The 21,119-nt window shown below is 40.0% G+C and overlaps 1 protein-coding gene across 6 annotated transcripts in view; it reads right to left on the reverse strand.

The window, feature by feature from the left end:
- Positions 1 to 21,119, reverse strand: part of LOC140197585 (long-chain-fatty-acid--CoA ligase 1-like) — a 171,576-nt gene that overhangs the window by 45,886 nt on the left and 104,571 nt on the right. For all 6 annotated transcript variants that reach the window (XM_072257746.1, XM_072257742.1, XM_072257744.1 and 3 more), the window contains exons 2-8: positions 19,275 to 19,498; positions 12,244 to 12,361; positions 10,339 to 10,403; positions 9,195 to 9,296; positions 7,400 to 7,499; positions 2,403 to 2,581; positions 1,720 to 1,752 (exon numbers count right to left, since the gene is read on the reverse strand). In XM_072257746.1, coding sequence (XP_072113847.1) covers positions 1,720 to 1,752; positions 2,403 to 2,581; positions 7,400 to 7,499; positions 9,195 to 9,296; positions 10,339 to 10,403; positions 12,244 to 12,361; positions 19,275 to 19,469 — 792 coding nt within the window. In that variant the 5' untranslated portion in view covers positions 19,470 to 19,498. The remainder of the gene's footprint in view (positions 1 to 1,719; positions 1,753 to 2,402; positions 2,582 to 7,399; positions 7,500 to 9,194; positions 9,297 to 10,338; positions 10,404 to 12,243; positions 12,362 to 19,274; positions 19,499 to 21,119) is intronic.

Here is a 21,119-nt window from a genome sequence, read left to right on the forward strand (position 1 = left end):
ATTGTGATGGAGCTTGCGGTGTTGCTGCCAACTCAGATTGTCTGGGCCTTTTCCAATAAGAAGTCAAAGATCCAAGTACAGAGAGGGGTGTTGAGTCTCCTAATGAGCTCTATCCACCAGACTGTAAGGAATGATACACTGAAATGCCAAAATGAAGTGGATGAACAACAACCATGAGCATGAAGATTTGTCTTCTAGGTAGGGCAGGACAGAATGGAAGGTTGAGGCTATGAGATCATCAGTGAACTGGAAACAATCCAATGTAGGGATTCAAAATGATTCATTATGATCCATTACCAGCCACTCCAAGCACTTCATGTTTGTTGAGATCTGAGCCACATTAAACTGATCTTTCAAGTCAGTTACAGATGCTCTCATGGACCCCGGAATGTCGGTGGCCATCTTGAAGTCTGCATGGACAGTAGACTGTTGCAAAGGGATACTAAAGATGTCCATTAAGACCTCAGTTAGCTGGGCCACACAATCGCTCAGCACCCAACCAGGTATGTTGTCCAACACCACATCTTTATGCGGGTTTACCCTGGTTAGGATCCTCCTCACCTCGGCTGCAGTCAGAGAGGCTGCCTGTTCCTCATGGGGAGAAGGGGCTTTACTCAATGGCACATCATTCATTGTACATAGTTCTATAGACAATAGACAATAGGTGCAGGAGTAGGCCATTCGGCCCCTCGATCCAGCACCACCATTCATGGTGATCATGGCTGATCATCCACAATCTGTACCCTGTTCCTGCCTTCTCCCCATATCCCTTGACTCTGCTATCTTTAAGAGCTCTATCTAACTCTTTCTTGGAAGAATCCAGAGAATTGGCCTCCACTGCCTTCTGAGGCAGAGCATTCCACAGATCCACAACCCTCTGGGTGAAAAAGTTTTTCCTCAACTCTGTTCTAAATGGTCTACCCCTTATTCTTAAACTGTGGCCTCTGATTCTGGACTCCCCCAACATTGGGAATGTGTTTCCTGCCTGTAGCATGTCCAATCCCTTAATAATCTTACGTGTTTCAATCAGATCCTCTCTCATCCTTCTAAATTCCAGTGTATACAAGCCCAGTCGCTCCAATTTTTCAATATATGACATTCCCGCTTTCCCTGGAATTAACCCAGTGAACCTACACTGCACTCCGTCCATAGCAAGAATATCCTTCCTCAAATTTGGAGACCAAAACTGCATACAATACTCCAGGTGGGGTCTCACCAGGGCCTTGTACAACTGCAGAAGGACCTCTTTGCTCCTATACTCAACTCCCCTTGTTATGAAGGCCAACATGCCATTAGCTTTCTTTACTGTCTGCTGTACCTGTATGCTTACTTTCAGTGACTGATGAACAAGGACACCCAGATCTCGTTGTACTCTGGTCATCATCGCATACTATCAAGGCAGAATAGACTCAACATTGAGATATCCTTCAGGTGTTTCACAAAGCTAATCACAAATAAAACTTAACTGAAGTATGAAGGGAGATATCATGAGAGATGATTAAACACTGGTTAAAGATGTAGGCTTAAAGAAGTATTGTAAGAGAAGGAAAAGTGAGTGAGGGATTCTTAGAGGGGATTTTAATATGTTAAGACAAAATTTAAAATCATAATCCTGAAACTATATGGTTGAATTATTCGCTTGCTCATTTATTAACATTCAAACCAATTGCACTCTAGCTTGACTAGGAGCACTGGAAATAAACACTGAGTTTTACTTACTTTCAGTTTTTGTTTCTTTCCTCTTCCTAATTCCTATATGGAGACAGAAAAGAAGAATGAACTGGCAAATTATTTGTTTTCTCAGGGATAAACTCATGGAAAATCAGATAACACAAATTATATTAAAATCCATACATAGATCCCTTAGATAATCTGATCCAAAGCATTTAGTTTCATTTCTTTTCTTTTCAAATCTTTTTATTGTTATATTATACAAAAAAAACATGAGTACATTGAAGTAACAACACTTGCAACGTCTCAAAAAAAGACATTATCTTAAGGACTGAAAAAAAAATTGTGATGGTTTCATTTCAATCCTATCCAATGGATGGCAATATTTGTATGGGTGACTTAATGTTTGTACAAATATTGGAACTCAAAAATAAAAGAAATAACGAGTTACTCAGTAAATTTTACAAGGTAAATGTTCCTTGTTTTAAAGAAATATTTCCAAGGTATATCCACCCCTCTGAATAATGCCAAAAGGAATGAAGCACAGTTCATATTCTGAAACAGATCTCACATCACTGAAAATAATTACAAAAAAGCAAAGGCATGATGGCTATAAGCAGCAATATTAAACAATGATCTTCCTATCTTTCATCTCTTTGCGCCATTAATTAAAAGTGCATGTACTGCAAACAGGCAGCACACACAATATGAATTGTTTACAGAAATCTCACCTCTATTTCCGCTAAAGAAACAAGCTCAACTCCAGATTTAACTCCTCGTTCTTTTAGATCTTCTCCAAAAGGATCCATGACAATGATCATCTTTAGTTGTGATGTTATCCCAGTTTCCACCCCCTTTAGTAGGGTTTCTGCTCTGACTGCTGTGTCACAGATTACAACCTCAATATCCGCTAAGAGCAAGAAGAAAACTGGTAAATATTTAAACTGTAAGGTCAGTTCCAATTACATTAAAGCTAGATTATATCACAGTGTTAAGAAAACATTATGATCCTTGCTAAAGAATACTCCTGGCATGAGTTTTGCCACATTGCTTCCGGAGATGATAAATGGTCTGTGTGGAACCTTACCTCAACTTGTATGACTTCCAAGAACATTCCAAATTATTTTTACCAACCTCCCTAACTCACAGTGGATTTGTGGTTTAGCTTGTGATAAATTTGATGATCACACTGCACAACACAGAACTGTAGTGGTTAGCGCAATCACTTTACAGCACGAGCAATTACTGATCGGAGTTCGATTCTCTCTGCTGTCTGTAAGGAGTTTGTACATTCACCCCGTGTCTACATGAGATTCCTCCAGTTTCCTCCACATTCCAAAGACCTACAGCCAGGCTTCGGGTTAGTGAGTTGGGGGCATGCTACACTGGCGCCAGAAGCGTGGCAACACTTGCAGGCTGCCCCCAGCACAATCCTTGACTGTGTTGGCCAATGATGCACTTCACTGTATATTTCAATGTACACATTAAAAATAAAGCTAATCTTTATCTTTTGAAGCTTCAATTGCCAGAAGCGCAAGTTATTGTAATACAAAATAATTCTCTATTTTTTTTTCCTCCACCAGCTCACCCCCACCTACCAGCCAAAACCAGGCAAATGCTCAGAAATGTTGTTGTCATGGTTCCAGTGAACTCAGCCTACTCTGAGAACAGGCTGGAGTCCAGGAAGTTTCACAACCTGCACATTTCAGGGCTGCAAGCAATTAATAAAATTAATTCCAACAAATTAGTTCCAGTTGCATCTCCAATAAAATTAATTTGTCTTGGCAAAAGTAAAACCACAAGTAGTCTGGGAATCAAAATCAGGTTTATTATCACTGGCATGTGTCGTGAAATTTGTTAACTTAGCAGTAGCAGTTCAGTGCAATACATAATATAGAAGAATAAGTATATAAAGTAAATCAATTACAGTATATCTATATTGGATAGATTAAAGATCATGCAAAAACAGAAATAACATACATTCAAAAAGTGAGGGGAAGAAGCTGTTCCTGAATCACTGTGTGTGCCTTCAGGCTTCTCGACCTCCTGTCTGATGGTAACAATGAGAAGAGGGCCTGCCCTGGGGGCTGGGGGGGTCCTTAGTAACAGACGTTGCCTTTCTGAGACACCACTCCCTGAAGACGTCCTGGGGACTTTGTAGGCTAGTAACCAAGATGGAGCCAACTAAATTTACAACCCTTTGCAGCTTCTTTCGGTCCATGCAGTAGCCCCCACCCCCCCATACCACACAGTGATGCAGCTTGAATTACGCATTCCAGATTTGTTCAGAGCCTAAAACTGAAATGGCCAATGAAATATTACATCAAAATACTTATGTAGAGCATGACTAAAATCAGAGTGCAACTGGAGACAAAATGTAAGGAGTGACAGGCCACAAAATGTACATTCAGTGGCCACTTTATCAGGTACAGGAGGTAGCTAATAAAGTGGCCACTGAGCATATATTTGTGGTCTTCTGCTGCTGTAACCCATCCACTTCAAGGCTCAACATACTATGCATTCAGAGATGCTCTGATGCAGACTACAGTTGTAATCTGTGGTTACTTGAGTTACTGTTGCCTTCCTGTCAGCTTGAACCAGTCTGGCCATTCTCCTCTGACCTCTTTCATAATCAAGCTGCTTTCATACAATTTATATTTAGTAAAACAGGGTGATGAATATATAGAACAAGCCACCAAAGGTGGTGGTTGAGGAGGGTACAGCTACAATCTTTAAAAGACATTTGGACAGATTCATGGATAGGATACGGCCAGACGAAGCAAATGGGACAAGCTCAGAGTGACACCTTGTTCTGCATGGACAAGCTTGGCCAAAAAGCCTAGTTTCAGGCTGTATGACTCTGACTCCACGAGCAGCAGAGCAGAAAGCAATTTGTTTCATGTTCCTGCTGCAGCTCCTCTACTTAGGTTGAAATGACAAGCCAAAGGAGCTGAGACAACCCATCAGTTATTTCTGGGAAAAAAACATATTATTTGCCTCCTTGGAGAAACTTCAATCTAAAGCAAACTTTTAAAAATAAAAATATGAGTTTATACAGTTTGTTACCCTATTTGGGACTAACAACAATTAGTCACAACAAATGCTATGTGAAGAATGGTAGATATTTTGTCTAATTTTCATCCATGACTGTCACCTGCTCATCCAGTTTAATAGTTGATTTACTATAAAGTTGAGCACAGAACATCAAGCTTCACATTTTGAAATGCTTTAACTGGAAGTAAATTAATTAAGGAAAATACATTCTGCTTTATTTCCTTTTCATTCCTCTGTATATCCACCTATTTTTTCCACAAATGTTTACGTATATGAAGACACGTATCCTTAGTGGCCACTTTATTAGGTATACCTGTTCACCTGCTCATTAATACAAATATCTAATCAGCCAAACATGTGGCAGCACTGTGCCAAAGTCTTCAGCACCCCACATTTTTAAATTAAACAAAAACATCCAAGGCAAAATTAATCTCTTGCGTTAATGAGTCAGTAGAAAAAAAAAGAAAATCATAGTTTTCCAAACATTAATTTTCCAAAAAATTAAATGTAACAGAAATGTTTGAACTTCATTAAATTAACTTATTAATTAGATCACTTTTGAAATTAAAAACTTCATTATTTTGGGAAGTATATAGCCCAGTGTAAGTTAACACGAGAAAGACTACAAATACTGGAAATCTAAAGCAACACACGCAAAATGCTGGAGGAACTCAGTTGGTCAGGCAGCATCTATGGAAAAGAGTAGGCAGTCGACATTTTGGGCCAATACCCCTCTTCAAGACCCAGAAGAATCCTGAAGGAGGGTCTCAGCCCAAAAACATCGAAAGTTTCAAAGAGTTTCAACAGATCCAAAATATACATGACACAATGAATTTAATGAACTAAACTGATTAACTGAAAAAGAAGTGGGTATAAATAGAATCGAACTGGGTGAAGGACAACCAGACTAAAAAGTGAGATTGTGGCAGATGTGGTAAATCAACCTTCAAATTATCAATTCTAACACCATGGCAAGAGTGAGCAGAGCAACAAGACACAAGGTGATCATGCTGCATCGGTAAGTTCTGTCCCAAGCAGAAATTTCACTGCAGACAAGAGTTTCAAGGTGTACTGTCCAAGCTTTTGAGGATGCACAAAAACAGGCAAGGCTGAGGACCAGAAATGCAGTGGTCGGCCACAGAAACTGAATACAGAGACGAGAGATACAGCATCTGAGGTCCTTTCTAAACTGGAAGTCGTCCAGCACTGCTATCAGCTCTGAACTCACAGAAACTATCAGAACCCAAGTACATCTCTTACAGTCCGGAGAAGTCTTGTCAGAAGTGGTCTTCACGGATGAGTTGCAGCCAAAATGCCATTCCTCTGAAGTGTAAACAAGGCAAGAGGCTCAACTACACACAAAAACACAAGGAATTGGATGCTGAACAATAGTAGCAAGTGCTCTGACAAGTCAAAATTTGAATTTTTTGGCACAAACAGGAAGCAATTTGTCCATAGAAGAGCTGGATAGCGCTATATGGATGAGTGTCTGCAGCCAACAGTGAAGCATGACAGAGGTTCCTTGCAGGTTCGGGGTTGAATTTCTGCAAATGGAGTTGGTGATCTGGTCAGAATTAATGGAATCCTCTGTGCTGAGAAGTACAAGCAGATCCATCACACAGCACGATCAGGGAGGCACCTGATCTGACCCAACATCATTCTGCTGCAGGTGCAGGAGGAACTTAATAAAGCAGCCAGTGACTGGATGTTCTTCTTTATTTCCCCATCATTCCTTCATATACTCAATTATTTTTTCATAAATGTTTACTTATATGAAGACAGTTGCACTGAATCAGTACTTTTTTACATTTTAGAAGTCTGAAGATTGGAACTCCTACCCAGAAATCCATAAAAGTTTATGGAACATTACACTGAGCTGACAGAGTTCCTCAGGAGTCTGTGGAGATTCAGCATGTCATCGAAAACCAAGACAAACTTCTATAGCTGTGTGGCAGAAAGTGTGCTGACTGGCTGCATTACTGTTGAGTGGAAAATCCCACAAAAGTTACTGGATTTGGCCTAGTACATCACGGGTAAAACCCTCCCAGCTACTGAGCACATCTACATGAAATGTTGCCGTAGAAAAGCAGCATCCTTCATCAAAGATCCTCACCACCCAGGCCATGCTTCTTTCTGGCTGCTGCAATCAGGTGCAATGTACAAGTGCCTCAGGACTCGCACAACCAAGTTCAAGAACCGTTCCTATCCATCAACCATTAGGCTCTTCAATAAAAAGGGATAACTAGACTCAGTTAAGGACTCTCATCTTGTTATTTCATGATCGTTATTGCTATTTATTTATATCTGCTTTTATACAGTTTGTTGTCCATTGTTTACAGTTACAGTCGTATAGCTTTGCTGAGTATGCCCACAGAAAAAGAGTCTCGGGGTTGTATGTGGTGACGTGTACGTATGTACTCTGATAATAAATTTTATTTTGAACCTTTGACTGAACTGACAGACTTCTTTGCACGGAAGCACGTGGCAGGGAGCAACTGTGGAAGTGAACACTGCAACCTTTAAGGTTTTATTTTTAATAACGTTGCTAAAATAAAACGCATCTATTTGGAAAAGAGGAAAATGGGATCTGTCCTGAGTTACTCAGTTTTCTAAACAGAAAACATGAAGACAAAGGTAAAGGGCAACAAATTAAATTAACTTAGAGTAAACATACCTTTGTTTATGATATAGGAAACAGCTTCATCTCCCAATGTGTCGTACAATGGTACCACTACCATGGAGTACGCGTAACAAGCCTGTTCAACAATAACCCACTGTAGTGGGATGGAGGAATATTATTATATTTATAAACACTCTACACCATAATTCAGCTAGTTTATTAAAGTGAGGTCACAGAATTGGAAGATTTTGTTTTAGAAAATGCACAAAATAAACAAGTTTCCCTATGGGATTCATCAGCATAATTTTTATTATCATTGAAACTTACTGAACATGGAATTTTACCTCTATTAAAACGGTACCAAGATCCACATAGCCCACCATGCCCAATCCAACCATTGCAGTTACCTGAACAAACCGCACTTAACTAAATTTGTTACTCGCCTTCTATGCCATGATGTCAGTGCTTGCTTAGATGCTTATTAAATATTTGGAGGATACCTGCCTCCACTAGTCCCTCAGGCAGATCATTCCAGTAATAGTGTGGGGTAAAAAAAAATACCCCTCAGAGCTCTACTCTTTCTCCCACCTCTCACTTTATACATGTTCTCTTGTTTTAGTCAACCTCACATCCTGAGAAAAAAGATTTGTACAATATATGCTCCCTGTCCCCTTCATAATCTTGTACGCCTCTATCAGGTCACCCCACAATTTCTCCTTACAACTGAAATGCTTCAATCCAGGCCACATCGTGGTGAAGCTCCACCCACTACAGAGCATTCACATCATTCCAAATGATCACCAGAACAAAACCACATGTGGCTGAAGTGGTGCTTTAGGAAGCTGTATCACACTGTATTATCCCCTCCCTTATATACCATGGCATTCCTGAAGAAGGAAAACATGATTTATGAGCTTGTATCCCAACACTCATGTTCATCAGTTCACCTTTGTGCCCCACCATTTACAGTCTACCCTGAGCTGACATTCCCAGAGACATCACTCTGGCATGCCTCAGTGGAATGAATGGCACAATGACCAAGATAAAATCTCAACACTCTCAATATTTTTTCTATCCATTGCACTTAGTAAATCTACAGATAACCATACTCTATGACAAAACCTCCGACATTGTTGATCAAGGTACCACAGAATGACCATCTCCATAGTGAGAACACAAGATTAAGGCAACTTAGGTCTACTTTAGGACTCAGTAAATTATATATTTATTCACTTATTTTCTGCAAGTTAAGACAATAAGAAAATAAGTGATTTCTACTCCTGTCTGTGTTAGCTCGCACTTTCATGAGGTAGGTTTGGATTGTTTCTATGCCTCTTGAACAGATCATGAATTAGTTGAGAATATTAGCATCAAAAAGTAGGACATTCAAATTGAAGTTCCTGCATTTGGTGGAGTACAAGTTGGGGAATCAGGGTTGTTCTGGGACTAATATATTCATGTCAGCCTGGGAATGCTGTCTCCAGTTGGGAAAGGAGATTAAAAAAAAAAGAGGAGACACTGCCCACTTTCAAACTTCATCCCTTTTTAGGGCCAGTGGGTTAACCTCTTGCATCTGCCAACACTAGCCAAATGCAGAAAACTACTTCTTTATGAAAATAACAGGCAGATTTCCCCTGCAGTACTTTCCCAGGAAACTTTATAAAGCTGATACTTCTGCTCTCTCTCAAGTTGTTGCTTCACACCAAAAAATGCAAGAACAGAAATGAAAGAGCATTTACATGCATTTCAGCGTCATTTTCATGGGTATTATGATTATTGCTTTGAATTAAAACAATTGCTGTATTCATGGCAAACAATACAATTGTTAAAAATTTTAAGAAAAACTCACCTCCGGTCTGTTTTGGGCAAACACCCCAATATATTCACTATTCCCTCCCCTGTAGCCGCGAAGGAAAATTCCTGAACCCACAAATTCTGCCCTATCAATAACCTAGAAAACAAGGTGAAAATATCAAATCAAACATCTATTTTACTTGCCAATACAGTAAATCAGCTACTTAAAGAGTAGTGGGAAAATCATGCCAGTGTGAATCAATACCTCAATAACATGAATGCTCGCTACATGATTGTCCATTATCTCAAGTTTTACACTGCACTCAGTGGATACCTTATTAGGTAAAGGAAGTGCCATCAAGTGTATATTTCAGAGAGCAATTTAAATACATAGATCACCTTGCGATATACAAGGCAAGATCTGGACTTTAAAATCTGTTTCATGAAATTGAGACCTACAAATTTATGTGCTGTTTTCCCATTGATTTATTGGCAAATTCCTTAATGCTGGTTCAAAGGTCCTTTAAAAAAAAGGCACGAAGTTCCTTTGTACTTGTTCCAAAACAATGCTGGTAGGCACATTCATGCTGTAACAATAAGAGTCGGGTGGGAAAACCTCCCCAGTGGGGCAGAAGAATCAACACAGGGTTTTGAAGAACATATTCACGGAAGGCAGTTTACTTGAAGACAAGCACTCAAGGCTAGAAGTTACCAAGGAGACAGTTATGAGGGTATGAGCACCCTGCCTGAATACCAGCATTTCTGAAAGTCCTGGCCTACTGCTAAACTCTTCTCTCAGATGTAAGTGGCAGCAAGGATGAACCGGTCAGATATTTTGGTATTAACAAGTCCAAGAGTATGAAGGAAAACTCTGAAAACAGGATCAGGCTACAGCTGAATGCAAAAGTGTGAAATTTATATACGACAGACACTACAAGAAGCTGTAGAAGGACCTGCGGTTATCACTTAGAACAATGAGATCACCTCTTTTGTATAATTTCTCCAGTTATTTGAAAAAAAACCTTTTCTAAGATCTTCATAAATGGGAAGCATTGACAACAACCCACAGACTTTCTCAATTTTGAAATAAGTTATTCTGAGTCTTAACTCATCAGAAAGTTTTAGACTACACAAATTAGACTGTTCTATTTTTCATATATGCATTGGCATCTTCATGGAAAAAGAAGTAGTTTACTTACTTCACGATAGGATATCCACCGGTAAGGTTGATTTGGCTTTCTAAAACCCAAACAAGGTCCATTACCTAAAAGAAATTTGAAAGTGTTAACGCTATAGTAAACAACTTTTGATAAGATAATATTTGATTGGATAAGCTTGTTAAAAATAATGCACAGTAATATGAATGTGCTGAACTAAAATCTTCCATGTTGCCACTGCATTGCTTTATGATCATTGCTGGGTATCAGTCCAGTTAAAACACTATGTAAATGAATACTCTGCATGTTCTTACCATCAAGCCCATGTTGTTCAACCCTTGCACATGTGCATGCATTAAACCATTAGTATAGGAAACAGAGGCCAGTGAAATGAACATTGAAGCATTATGCCATAAATCATTTTCAGCTCATAAAGTCTGTTTTTCTTTCAAATTTACCATTTTGCTATCATACTAACATAATCTCTAATCTAAGCCACCCAAAGAGTTGTTCCTCATTCATTACAATATGCACCTTTTTCCAGAGACAAATATACCAAATGTTGGAGCTCTTCTCCAATAGCTGAGAATTTCACATTTCTCAAAAGGTTTTCTGTGAAGATTTATTTTTTTTTGCTTATCTCCTTTTTAGGTCTTTATTTCTAGCTTACATTTACTGCTTCTAACTACAATTAAAAATCTCACTAGTTCCCCCAATGTTCACAAAAGAAGGTTCCTTAACAGTGCAGCATTTACCTTATACCCATAATGACACAGAAAGGAGGCCTCTCAGCCCATTATGAATCCTAGGGTTGCAATTTCGTTATTCCTGTTTCTTCTCCCTGTCCTCCGCAACTAAAACACACCCTCATATATACCTTCCTTGATTCTTTTTCTCATGAACCCATACAAAATACTATTTTATTGCAGTCAATCGACCACATTTACACATCTTTTTTTGAAGCACAATAAAATCCTATAAACTGATCTAATTATGAGCAAGAAACTTAATCAGGAAGAATAACGAGTGTGCACTTGACTAGTAGTGACCATAAGATACATGCAAGCAGAATAACGAATCAGAATTATTATCAATAATATTGTCCAAGATAATGGCATCAGATTTTGTTTTTCAGAGCTTCACCAATTCAAGTTGCAGTAGAAAAGGAATTAGTTATCCATTGCTGCCCACACAGAAAGGTAATTTTTATAATCACCATAATTTTGGCAAGAAAGCAGGTGAACACAACATACCCAGTGCTCAGCTAAAATTACCATAACTGATTTATTATCCCTCTAAATCCCCTTCTCCTCATAACCTTTGACACCCTTGGTAATCAAGAACCTATCAACCTCCACTTTAAATACACCCAACAACACACACTAAATGCTGGAGGAATTCAGCAGGCCAGCCAGCATCTCTGGAAAAGAGTACAGTCGACGTTTTGGGCCGAGACAGTCCTGCCAAAGGCCGAAACGTCAACTGAACTCTTTTCCATTGAAGCTGGCTGGCCTACTGAGTTCCTCCAGCATTTTGTGTGTGTTGCTTGGATTTCCAGCATTGGCAGATTTTCCCGTTTGTCTTTAAATACACTCAATGACTTGGCCTCTATAGCCATCTATGGTAATGAATTCCACATATTCACCACCCTTTGGCTAAAACAAAATCCTCTTCCTCATCCCTGTTCCAGAGGAATGCCCTTGTATTCTGAGGCTCTGCCCTCTGGCCTTAAACTCTCCAACCACTGGAATCATCTGGTTGCCAGCTACTTGAAGATGCAGTTGGTTGTCCAAGGAGTTTTGTTATCTGATTGGTAGAAAGGGTTAACTTGGATGCCATACCACCAACTGTAAATGTGATCATTGATAATCTGAATTTTCTGCACCAAACACGAGCTTCCATTTTTAACCAACATTTAAAAGGATCTGCACATTACCCAATACTTACTTGATACAATCAAACCCCTTTTTAACACATCATATAGTGTTCTTACATCTTGATAGTAGCAACTTATCAGATCATCACCTTCCTTAAGCAGCGTACTTCTCCGAGCACGTTCACCAGTCTGAAATGATTCAAGTCATACAAGCAATTACAAGACTCAGTGCAGCCCCTACAAAGTTACAAATTCGGTTTTCAAATTAGGTTTATGTTTCAGCCTTTAATTATGGATTAACACATTGAGCACATTCAAGTCAGAGGAAGTACTCAAATCGAACTATTTTCCCCCTCTTCGGGATGCAAAATCAGAAAGGATAGGAAATACAGTACTCAAGGTGTTGTATCTAAATGAGCGCAGTATAAGAAATAAGGTGGATGATCTTGTTGCACTATTACAGATTGCCAGGTATGATGTTGTAGCCATCACTGAATTGTGGTTGAAGGATGGTTGTAGTTGGGAGCTGAATGTTGGAGGGATTGGAAGGTAGGCAGAGGGGATGGTGTGGCTCTACTGCTAAAGAATGGCATTAAATCAGTAGAAAGATGTAACATAAGATCAGAAGATGTTGGATCCTTGTGGGTTGAGTTAAGAAACTGCAAGGGTAAAAGGACATTGATGGTAGCTATATACAGGTCTCCCAACAGTGACTGGCAGGTGGACCACAGATTATAACAGGAAATACAAAAGTCGAGTCAAAAGGGCAATGTTATGGTCGTCATGGGAGATTTTAACATGCAGGTCGATTGGGAAAATCAGGTTGGTAATGGATCGCAAGAGAGTTTGTTGAAAGCCTAAGAAATGGCTTTTTAGAACAGTTTGTCATTGAGCCTACTAGGGGATCAGCCATACTGGATTGCATGTTATGTTATGAACTGGAGGTGATTAGGGAGCTTAAGGTAAAAGAACCCTTAGGAACCAGTGATCACAATATGATTGTGTTCAACTTGAAATTTGATAGGGAGAAAGTAAAGTCTGATGTAGCAGTACTTCAGTGGAATAAGGGAATTTACAGTGGCACGAGAAAGGAGTTGGCCAAGGTAAATTGGAAGGAGCTGCTGGAAGGAATGTCAGCAAAATTTGTTGCCACATGCAGCTGTGGAGGCCAGGTCATTGGGTGTATTTAAGGCAGAGATTGATAGGCTCTTGATTGGACATGGCATCAAAGCTTACAGGGAGAAGGCCAGGAACTGGGGTCAGGAGGAAAAGGGAAAAAAAAGAATCAGCCATGATGGAATGGTAGAGCAGACTCGATGGGCCAGATGGCCAAATTCTGCTCCTATGTCTTATGATCTCCACCCCCCCCCCCCCCACACTTCCTCTATTCCTCACCTTTCATCTCTTCTCACCTGCTTATACATAACCCTGGATCCCCTCCTCCTCTGGTCCACTCTTTTCTCCTATCAGATTCCTTCTTATCCAGCAATTGACTTTTTCCATAAACATCACTTCACGTTCCCCTCCCTCCAACCACCCCCCCCCCCACCGCATCTTTATATTCTGGCATTTTTCTCCCTTCCTCTTCAGTCCTGAAGAAGGGTCTCAGCCCAAAATGTCAAATGTTTATTCATTTCCATAGGTGATGGCTGACCTGCTGAGTTCCTCCAGCATTTTGTGTGTGGTGCTTTGAATTTCCAGCATCCGCAAACTTCCTTGTGTTTTATAAGTACCTCATTAATATTTGCTGTCTGACAACATTTCAACTGATCAAACTGACATTATTTTAGCCACTAAATACATTGGCCATTAACCTTACACATTACTCCCACAACTCATACTCTTAGGGAATGAAATAAACTTTGGATTATATATTTGATGGTGATATTTTTCAGCTTTCAAGTGCTAACCAACCATCAAAGCCTCTAATACAACAGGCAGAAAACAGATGCTTGTTGATAATGATGAACTGTTCACAAAATTGATACAAGTATAATTATAGCCTTACATACCCTGACCTCAGTTCATTCAAAAACGCATGGGATTCAATGATATAAACAACTGTTTAAGAAAAAATACTGTTCCCGCAGGCAAATGAGTTTCTTTGAACAGAAGTCCACTGTAGACTGTCATCAGCAAAGCAAGTTTACATCAATACGAATCTGGAGCAGGAAGGTTCAGGAGTACATCCTGTCATAGCTCACATCACAATCTGCTCATTCATTGCCCAAGGAGCATTCTAATTCACACACTGATATCCTAAATCAAGACTTGATGACTTGAGTAACAGAGAAAGGCTGAATAAATTAAGACTGGAGCAAAGGAGGATGAAGGAATATGTGATAGTGGTATACAAAATTATGAGGAGTATAGTTTGGGCTAATACAAGCAGAAGTAGGGGTCATAGGCAAAAGGTAAAATAGTTAATAGGAGGCTGAGGGGGGAACTTCTTCACTCAGAAGGTGGTGCAAATGTGAAACAAGATTGCTCGTAGAAGTGACGGTCGCGGGCTTGATTGCAATATTTAAGAGAAGTTTGGATGGGAGGAGATTGGAGGGCTATGGTCCAGGTGCAACTCAATGGTACAAAGTAGAAAAACAAGTCAGCACGGACTAGATGGGCCAAAGGGCATGTTTCTGTGCAGTGATACTTTCTGACTCTCTAACCTTTCATCCATCACATCACTATCTATCTTCTTTTTAAAGCAAATGCTAATTTTGAAGCTATTGCCAGGGTAACTACTCAAGTTTACAGAGCAAGTGGACACAATTGAAAGGTTTTTCATAAATGCACTTCAGAAACAGGGCATTCTCTGCTCCCAATAACCTCAGTATGTCAAATGTCAATACAAAGTGTGCTACAACCAACAGCGTTCACTGAGTTACGGATTAACTTGTACGAAGAAGCTACTGCTCCATCTTGGCCAGCGAACTGTTTGGGTTAACTTTACTTTATTGACGAAGCCTGATGTGTAACTTGCATCAGTTAATTTGAAGGTTCCATACAAGCAGTGAGCAGCATCATGGCACAGCAGGTACTTCCGCTGCATCAAAGCAACAAAAGCCCAGGTTTGATCCTGACCTTGGGTGCACTTTGCGTGGAGTCTCTTTGTGACCGACAGGATTTCACCCCATGTGCTCTGCTTTCCTTCCCACACCCTAACGACATGATTAATGGGCTATTGTAAACTACAGTTACCATAGGTAGGTTTGTGGTCGGGGTAATTTACAATAGCCAGGTGGAAAATCAGAGGGAGTTCATGAGTCTGCAAGAATAGATCATAGAGAAATAGTTGGGTGGGATTCATCTGAGACAGCAAAGACTTAAAAGGGGCTGAAAAAGGAAAAAGAAAGTAAAATATGAGAATCCGATAAAGTTTAATGGGGTGAGATAATAGGAGAACAGGAAAGAAAGAGAAAACAAAGGCTGGAATTCAATCTAGAGATTTATTAACTAACTGAACTTAATTCCCAGAACAACAGCAATCTATAGTGAAGTTGAAGGACTAACCCAAAAGGCATTCTCATTGGTATTATATACACAATATCCCATTACCAACTGGCTGAATTTCACCCCAAGCCGTTTGAATCTTAAATTTGCAGTTATTTCTCTTTCAGGTTATGTTTGTATTCAATGTGAGAACTGAATTGCAGGTTGGAAATGTGTGTTAAGTAATTAGCCCATTAAGGATTAGTTTAACTTTACATGCTAGTCAGATCTTTAACTATTATCGAAGCAGAGAAGGTGGCATCTGTGCCTTTCTAACCAACCTATCAACTGGTACTGTAACTTTTAGGGATCTATATTGCTGCAATGGTAGCTTTGATTTTGCCCGTTTGCAATTGCCCTCAAAAAGGTAGCAGTGAGTTGCTCTTCTTGAACAGTTGCTGTTCTTCGGATAATGGTATTCTCATACCATTCTCAGACTGGAAGTTCCAAGATTTTGATGATGCCAATAATAAAAACCAAAATACAGTGGATTCAGGTTAATTGGGACCAGTACACTTTGGTGCAAATAAGGAGCTGCCCCAATTAGTCAAAGTTTCATGGAAATTGTTAAACTACTAAAAAGACAAGTAACAAATTATATATTTAACAGAAATACAGGACAAGTTAGAAGACCAGAAATGCTACTACAGTTGTACAAAACTGTGTATGAGTTATTGATGGAGAAATTCATTGTATGCTGCCATATATGGGGTCTCCAGGGAGGGGTAGCACCTCTGGTTAAGGGGCTTTTCATCTCCATTCAGGGACAGGTCATTCACCTTTGGTCCCCATCGGACACTCAGCTCTCACCTGCGGCTCCAAGTTGCTGGCTGTATGCAACATTGGCCACACCACTTCAATAGGCAGGCTAAACCAAAGGAGGTTGGCCGGCAGACATCACACACTGGTGAGATAGGGACATGTCCTAGTACATGAAGCCAGGTCCCGCAGATTGAGCACATAAGATCACCAGTGAGATCCAACAGCCAAGGCAGCGGTTCTGCAATGCCTCATGGAGAGTGAAAGCATGATAAGGCACAGAAAAAGTCATGGTTAACCACTGTAATCATGGAAATCCTCAAATTGTGATGACTGTTTGTACCACTGGAACTGGACTTCCGAGATCAAGAGAGTGGAACTATTTCAGTGCAATCGCTTTCCCACTTTAAAAACTCTCTCTCACAGGTTTCACTGTCATTGTTGGATACAAAAGACAACCAACCAACATGCAGACATGTTTTTCTGATTGACAAATGAACAAAATTGGTGCAGACACCTAGTGCAGCTAATGGACTGCCTTCAAACAATGCCTTTGATGATTGCATCCTCCAAATTGTTATTTTCATTGTAGCATTTAAGATGATTATCGATATGTTCAAATTCTTCATAGCTCTTAACTTGACGAAGTAGTGAAATTGTTTCATTTTCACTCCCAGCCATTTCTGGCATCTCCAATCCTGAATGCTTGAAACCGCAGTGAGCAAAATAATTCTAAATGGTTTTACCACTCATTTCTTGCCAACTATCAATGACAAAGGTCACTGGTCTTTGAACAAAAAAAAAACACACGCCAATATTTAAAAATTGTTTGTTCCAAGCACAGTGCAGTGTCTAATGGCCATACAAGGTTACACAACCGGCACGTTCAGCAACAAACGACTGTCCCAATAACGAGGCATAGATCAGATTCCCTTCGTTAATTTGAGGCACTACGTTCTCAGTTTTTGTTCTTTAAGAATTGTCCCAATTAGTCAATGGACCAATTAACCGGAATCCACTGTATATGGTGTGTGATTTAAAGGCGAATCCCCAATTCCCATTGTAATTCTGGGCTATGTGTTTGGAAGGTGTTATTAGATGTGTATCTGCAGTGCCCTTTGTACTTGTACTTATTATTAACTTTTCAAGTGTTGTTCGAGGTTTGTTGATTCAGGCACATCTACCAAGTTTATAAATAGTTTTCAGAAAATATTTACTAACTTTGTTTTGTTTAAACGGTACTTTACTGATTTGTTGCGGGAGAGCTGGATTTACACGTCTCAATCCCACGTCATCACGTGACGCCCCCCCCAGGCACATCTAAAGAACTCTATCACATTCACATGCATGAATCTTGTAAGTTCATTTAGCAACGCTTGCAGTAAAATTCTGTAGTATCGAAAATTGATGTATTTCCTATTTTTAAAAGCAGAGCACTCAGAGGAAATCCACACATACCAGGGGAAGGAACATAAACTCCTTATAGGTGATGTCAGGATTGAACTCCGACGCCCAGAACTGTAATAGTGTCGTGCTAGCCGCTGCTCTGCCATGATGCCTGTTTAATTTAATGTTTTCAACTCCTACCCAAGCTGAACTGTTAGTCACATCAGCTCATCTAAGTATTCCAAGTTTCTCTTCTAATATCAGACATTTTACAATTAATTCAAGAATTGTATTGGAATACCACAGATATTTGAACTATTAATGCAAGTATTGTAGGACAAGTTGCACAATAAGAAAATGACTAACGGGAACTCAGGAGAATGCCTTTATGTAATATAGGGTCAGGAAATGGAACCAATACTAGCTCGGGTGATTTGGCACAGGTGCAAATAAGAGAATGCTCAGTTGACAGATGAAGAGGAAATCTAGAAATGGCAGAGATACACAAGTAGGATCACATGTAAAATAAATTTAATACTGACCAATTAAGGCAAATAGCTGCTTTTTGACATGTGAATGAAGGTAGCTTACAGTGTGGACAATAGAATACCTCTCTACCCACTAAAGACCATGACTGAAGTAAGTACAAACGTTTGCAAATCCTTCTGAATCAGAGGTTCCCAACCCTCTTTTATGCCATGGATACCTGCCATTAACCAAGGGGATCATGGAACCCAGAAGGGGACTGCTGTTCTTAATTATCTCTTTGATGAATTCTATCAACTGGATTTAAAGCAGTAGAAATCAAGGTTATTTTGCAATCGCAGTCCTTCTTAAAGTAAGGATTGAAAGGCGCCCATTCAGAACAGAAATGCGAAGAAATTTTTTTAGCCAGAGGGTGGTGAATCTATGGAATTTGTTGCCACGGGTGGCAGTGGAGGCCAAGTCATTGGGTGTATTTAAGGCAGGGATTGATAGGTATCTGAGTAGCCAGGGCATCAAAGGTTATGGTGAGAAGGCAGGGGAGTGGGACTAAATGGGAGAATGGATCAGCTCACGATAAAATGGTGGAGCAGACTCGATGGGCCGAATGGCCGACTTCTGCTCCTTTGTCTTATGGTCTTATGTCTTATGGTCTAATTATTGCAATTCTCCAACTCCATAGTGTTGCAATTTAGAAGCACAAAATGCAGGTTATATCAAAAAATTCTCACCAGGTCAGACATTGCCCACTAAGAAACTAATAATTTCAGGTTAATGTGTTTTGATTGGGACTGACCTTACGAGTGTTCCTAGCATTTCCTGCTTTTAACTGAGATTTCCAGCATAAGCAGGATTTTACTCTATTTTTGTCTGTATGCAACTCACCCTGACAAAAAGAATCACAGTTAATCAACCTGCACAGATTACTTTAATAAATGTTAATATTCACAATACTCTTAAATTCATCAGTAATTTCAAACCTTACCTCAATTTCCACAGACTGCATTGATAGGTCGCATGGTGGTAACTGTGCTTTGGGTCTCGTAGCATACCAGTATATTGCAAGAGCTGCAATAGTACCAATCCCTATTACAGTGGATGATGGAAGAGAGCGCAGGAATTGCTGGACTTCCCCCAATTCCGGAATACGAAGGTGTGTCCACAGCTCCTCTTTTTGCATTGTTGCAGTGGGCTCTTCACTTCTGTAGCCTGCAAAGAGAGCGGACATAAGTACACATCTACTGGATGGAGGAAGAAATGCAATCAACCCTTTAGGATCATATACCTAAAGGAATTCAAAGTGAACTTTAAACACATTCGCTGACTTCCTGACGAACTGACGAAGGGTCTCGGCCCAAAACATCGACTGTACCTCTTCCTAGAGATGCTGCCTGGCCTGCTGCGTTCACCAGCAACTTTGATGTGTGTTACATTACCTGCATCAAGCTGTTCCAGATTAATACAAGTTAGAGTAAATAGATTCATATATGAATCAGAAGAACTTAAGCTACCTTCAAAATCATGCCCTGATCACTTCAGAAGTCATGCTGCATGTTCACTTTCCCACAAACATTTATAGTAGACAAATACATATTCAAATCCTTTTATCAGTTTTGCAGTAATATCAACTACTGGCTGGATGAACTTGTTGTCATATATTTTTAAGATGGCATGTGATTATGTAATGGTTTCCACAATTTTAAATCTCCCAAATTTTCTCATCTAAATGCTCAAGTAATCAGGAAATAACCTGGAATATAATGATGTGATACTGAGACTTTATTCAACACCAGTTGTAGAAGGACATTTAACTAGAAACAAAGATGGTGAAACATTACTGTCCAAACTGATTTACATTTCTTGCATTCAAAGCCACTCAAAGTAATTAATTTGCAGAAGTCCTTTGAGTATTGAGCATTGACACTCATCAAGCTAGGATCACTGCAACACACAGAAAATGCTGGAGGAACTCAGCAGGCCAGGAAGCACCTATGGAAAAGATTAAATAATTGACCGATGAGAGGTCTCAGCCCAGAACAACGACTGTTCAACTCTTTTCCTCAGATGTTGCCTGGCCTGCTGAGTTCCTCCAGCACTTTGTGTGTGTTTCTTAGATTTCGAGTATCTGCACATTTTCTCGTGTTGGCGAAGCTATGATCACTCTTTTTGACAATGAAGTATGTTACATTAATATCGTGCAGCAGCTACATGGTGGAGCTGCTGCATGAAGATACACAGCAGGATTAGCTTCATTTGTCACACATGCATTGAAACATACTGTGAAATGCATCGCCTGTCTGAAGATGTGCTGGGGGCAACCCACAAGTGTCACCATGCTTCTGGGACCAACATGGCATGCCCGCAACTTAATAATCCATACGCCTTTGGAATGTGGCTATAAATTGGAACACCTGGAGGAAATCCACACAGTCACAAGGAAAACCTCCAACCTCCGTACAGACAGAGGTGGGAACTGAACCCTGATTACCGGCACTGTAAAGTGTTACACCAGCCGCTACGCCACCATGCTGCCCTTTTATGCAATGTAAGCTGTTACATTCTCATCCTCCCTCATACCTAGAGTCCTTCTTAACCCAGAACATAAGGCAACAACACCTCTACCACAATTATTCTAAACATTAGTGCTCCAAAAACCAGTGCCCTCAGCCCCCTACTTCAATGCCTGTGTGGCTAGGTTCTGTTCAATCTCCATCTGTAGGTCTGCAGATGATGCTACCACAGTGAGGTATTTCTCAAAGAACAATGAGTCAAAATACAGGAAGGAGATAGAGAATTTGGTGACATGTCGTCATGACAACCTTTCCCTCAT

The sequence above is a fragment of the Mobula birostris genome, chromosome 5 (assembly GCF_030028105.1).
Source record: "Mobula birostris isolate sMobBir1 chromosome 5, sMobBir1.hap1, whole genome shotgun sequence".
NCBI classification, from domain to species: Eukaryota; Metazoa; Chordata; class Chondrichthyes; order Myliobatiformes; family Myliobatidae; genus Mobula; species Mobula birostris.